At 29.2% G+C, this 3,778-nt stretch overlaps 1 protein-coding gene across 1 annotated transcript; it reads left to right on the forward strand.

The window, feature by feature from the left end:
• The first annotated feature begins 2,108 nt into the window (after positions 1-2,108).
• Positions 2,109-3,639, forward strand: LOC149488505 (mitochondrial transcription rescue factor 1). The gene is made up of 4 exons (XM_089695692.1): positions 2,109-2,381; positions 2,705-2,847; positions 2,955-3,027; positions 3,284-3,639. The coding sequence occupies exons 1-4, from the start codon at positions 2,208-2,210 to the stop codon at positions 3,485-3,487; spliced, it is 594 nt and encodes a 197-aa protein (XP_089551818.1). The 5' UTR covers positions 2,109-2,207; the 3' UTR covers positions 3,488-3,639.
• Positions 3,640-3,778: the final 139 nt, after the last annotated feature.

A 3,778-nucleotide genomic window follows, 5' to 3' on the forward strand; every position in this document is an offset into this window, starting at 1 on the left:
GAGTGCGTTAATATCCCTTTGTTATTTAATGAAAGCGATCTCAAGACGCCTTCCACCCACGGTTATCAAACGTAGAGACAGAGCCATAAAGTGTGTCAAATTAAAAAACCCTTTGAAGTCACCGTGGACATAATCGGATACGAAAATAAAAAGATCGTTTCGAATTCGAGACATGTGTCCACATGTTACTAAGCGACATACCGTGTATAATGTGAGAAGATAAAGTATGCACTATTCTTAGGGTTGTTGATACTAAGTATCAATCTATACTAATATTATAAAGCTGAAGAGTTTGTTTGTTTGAACGCGCTAATCTCGGGAACTACTGGTCCAATTTGAAAAATTTTTTCAGTGTTAGATAGCCCATTCATCGAGAAAGGCTATAAGCTATAAAAGGTATATTAAAAGTATATTAAAAATAAAAGGTATATTATCACGCTAAGAGCAACAGTAGCGAAGCAGGTAAAACCGCGGGGCTCAGCTAGTACTGTGATAATACTATTAACACATCATACATTTTATATCAAGTCTTGATATAAAATGTATGATGTGTTAATAGTATTATCAAGTAACTATTCTCTAATCTGTGGTATTATCACAGTATTACAATAGGAAATAATATTGTAATACTGTGGTATTATACTTAAATATTATGACTCGGTAGGTAGGGGTAGGGGTCACTTCCAACTTTCCAAGTGATAAGGCCGCCTAATAAACTATACTTTTCTTGTTTTGTTTTGTTTAAATTAGCAATAAGTTAAATATAATTGTACTAAATGTATAGTTTTATTAAAGAGTAATAAATAAATAAAAAGGGGCAAATTTACTGACCGTGATCTTAAGTATTTTTTTTATCATCGCTTATTTCAGCTTCTTTCCTTTCTTTGTCAGGACCACTATTTTCCATCATAGAATGTGTAATACCTACCTACCTTACAGCTTCTACTTGCGATTTTTGATATTGAGTCGAATAATATTATATTATTAAATACGAATTGAGTTATTGTTAAGATATAATATGATTGATATTATATTTTGAATAATAATTACGAAGGTAACCCTATTTCTTCCATCAGCGACCCCTTAATAATTATTGTCCACACTCAAGATGGTTTATTTTTACTCTATGCTTTATTATGACTCGTGAGGGTTGTTTTACAGCGTATTTGTGATTGTGTTCAAAAAACTTATTTATTAGTAAGAAAGAAAGATTATTGTATTGTGTCCATATTGCTATTCATAAAGATAACTAACCTAATTTATATAAAACTAGCTGCGCTCCGCGGTTTCACCCGCGTGGCTCCGCTGCTGTTGGTCTTAGCGTGATGATATTATGTATTATCACAGTATTATATCTAACACCGAAAGAATTTTTCAAATAGAATTTTTCAAATAGAATTTTTCAAATCGGACCAGTAGTTCCTGAGATTAGCGCGTTCAAACAAACAAACTCTTCAACTTTATAATATTAGTATAGATATCGAATCGTAGGCAAGTTCTCTCTACTTTTTCACATAATATTATTAGGTAAGTTTAGAAGTATCCGAAAAAGTTTGTAAACACTAAAACTATGTGCACTGTTTCTATTAAAATCTTTAATAATTTTCTTTCAACACTTGTCTTTATTTTTAAATCGGATGTACATTACCTCTTCACCTACAGGCTACAGTATAATATTATGCCTATCGCGGTAAGAGAATATTTGTTAATATTTAGTGAGATGAAAATTGAGTGAAAGATTTACGTTATTATAATGAGTTTATTAAAATATTTATATTCAAAGTAAAAAAAAATAAGTTCAGGATGTTTCAAGTTCTCATGAATACTTACTGCAATGTTTCAGGTACAGATGATATAGATGGCGCTGCGATAAGAAATATTATTTATTTATTGTCATTAAGTAAACTATTATAACTTGTCTATATTCTGAATAAATTAATACGCAACTAAAATATATAGTTTACTTAAATAACAAAGGTAAATAGTTTTTATTTTTGTATGAATTCAGCATCTGTGGCTGTAAGAATTATTAAACATAACGACAGACGTCAAAATCATATGGGATTGACATTGAAATCGAAGTCAAACTAACGTCAATGTCATTATTCGTTTCAGAAATCAGTTTTATTATTTTCCGAAATATTTATTTAAAATTCATTCAGTTTATACTTTAAATATCGAAAACATAAATACGTGTTCATTACAACATGAACTGCTTGTGGCGACGAGCCGTTCCAAGGTTATTTCGTGTAATCACTCTACCCAGTATAAATAAAAATCCTGTGCAAATATTATCCTTCTGCTCTCTACATGCTACTCATAATTTTCAATTAAAACCGACTACTTGCACGTATAGCGCACTTCGTCACAAATCAAAGAAGGTAATTAAATAATTATTTAACATTAAAAAAAACATAACCTTAACCGTAAACCTTAAATTTATATAACTTCTACCGAAAGTAGCTGTCCAAACATTTCTCTATATTTTATTATGTTAATTATTTTAAAATATCTAAGTGTTCAATTTCATTCCATACATATTATTTGGACTTAAACTAAATAAAGTATGGGTTTAGTTATATAATTATATAATTTATTTTTTTAATAACTGAAACATATTCATAATTTCATTATATACCATTCACCTGCAAAAACAAGAATTTATAATTTTGTGATCAAAGATACATATTGAATACATTTACAGAAACAAGATTATGATTCTGATGATGAACAAGAATTTGACGAAGCTGATCAGTCTTTATCTAAAGACTCAAAAGTGATGAAACTTACCACTACATCACTTAGAACTGATGCAGTTCTGAAATTAGCATTAGGTGTTGCAAGAAAGTAAGTTTATTTAAAGAAAATATCTGTTTTTAATTTATTTCTGAAGGACTCATTTTAATGATGATTGCTTTATTTTTTTCTGATATAACATGATTTTTTTTCTACAGCAAAATTGAAGAGCTATTTTATGAAAGCAAAATTAGAGTTAATGGGAAGAAGATATTAAAGAAAAGTACACCAGTAAGTATATCTTGATAGGATTTTTACATAAGTAACATGTTTTAGCATTACAAGATATATTCTTATATATAAAATTCTCGTGTCACAATGTTAGTCTGCATACTCCTCCGAAACGGGTGGACCGATTCTCATGAAATTTTCTGTGCATATCGGGTAAGTCTGAGAATCGGCCAACATCTATTTTTCATATGTACCACGGGCGAAGCCGGGGCGGACCGCTAGTAAGATATATTATTTAAATATATTTTTATTTTAGGTAAGAGAAGACTATGAAATAGATGTTATTAAAGGTGTGAGTCCAAAAAACCCTGACCATATATTGGTTTCTAGGGTAGAAGTACTGAGTATGGCTGCTAAGGAAGATTCCATAGTTATAACTGTCAGAAGATTTAAGACTATACTAATAGAAAATTATGAAAAAGATCCTTACAAACCTTCAACAGCTGATAGTGATAATTAAGAAATGAATGTTTACTATTGTTTGTATTTATCAACTTAACCGATTTGTTCACAAGGGCTTTTTTACAAAATACTCTATGTAAATGATAGAAAGGTGAGTAGGCTTAAGGAATTAAGTTTTTGAGAAGTGAGGATTTTTGTTCAACAATTAAAAACCTTGATAAACAATGAAAATATTATTCAATATATTTTATTTTGTACAAATGTTGATTAATTATTAAAAAAATAATAGGCATATTCTGGAATTTTATTTACACAAAATATATATTACATAATATTATTAATTATTATA

This window comes from Colias philodice, chromosome 5 (genome assembly GCF_061535455.1).
Source record: "Colias philodice isolate Cphi_HAF_F1 chromosome 5, ilColPhil1 Martin Lab GWU primary, whole genome shotgun sequence".
NCBI lineage: Eukaryota > Metazoa > Arthropoda > Insecta > Lepidoptera > Pieridae > Colias > Colias philodice.

Bases quoted from the DNA above. Each gene is read 5' to 3' on its own strand.
- LOC149488505 (XM_089695692.1), top strand. From the start codon at position 2,208: ATGAACTGCTTGTGGCGACGAGCCGTTCCAAGGTTATTTCGTGTAATC. The intron at 2,382-2,704 runs GTAATTAAATAA...ATACATTTACAG, and splicing joins TTCGTCACAAATCAAAGAAG to AAACAAGATTATGATTCTGA. The intron at 3,028-3,283 runs GTAAGTATATCT...TTTTTATTTTAG, and splicing joins TATTAAAGAAAAGTACACCA to GTAAGAGAAGACTATGAAAT.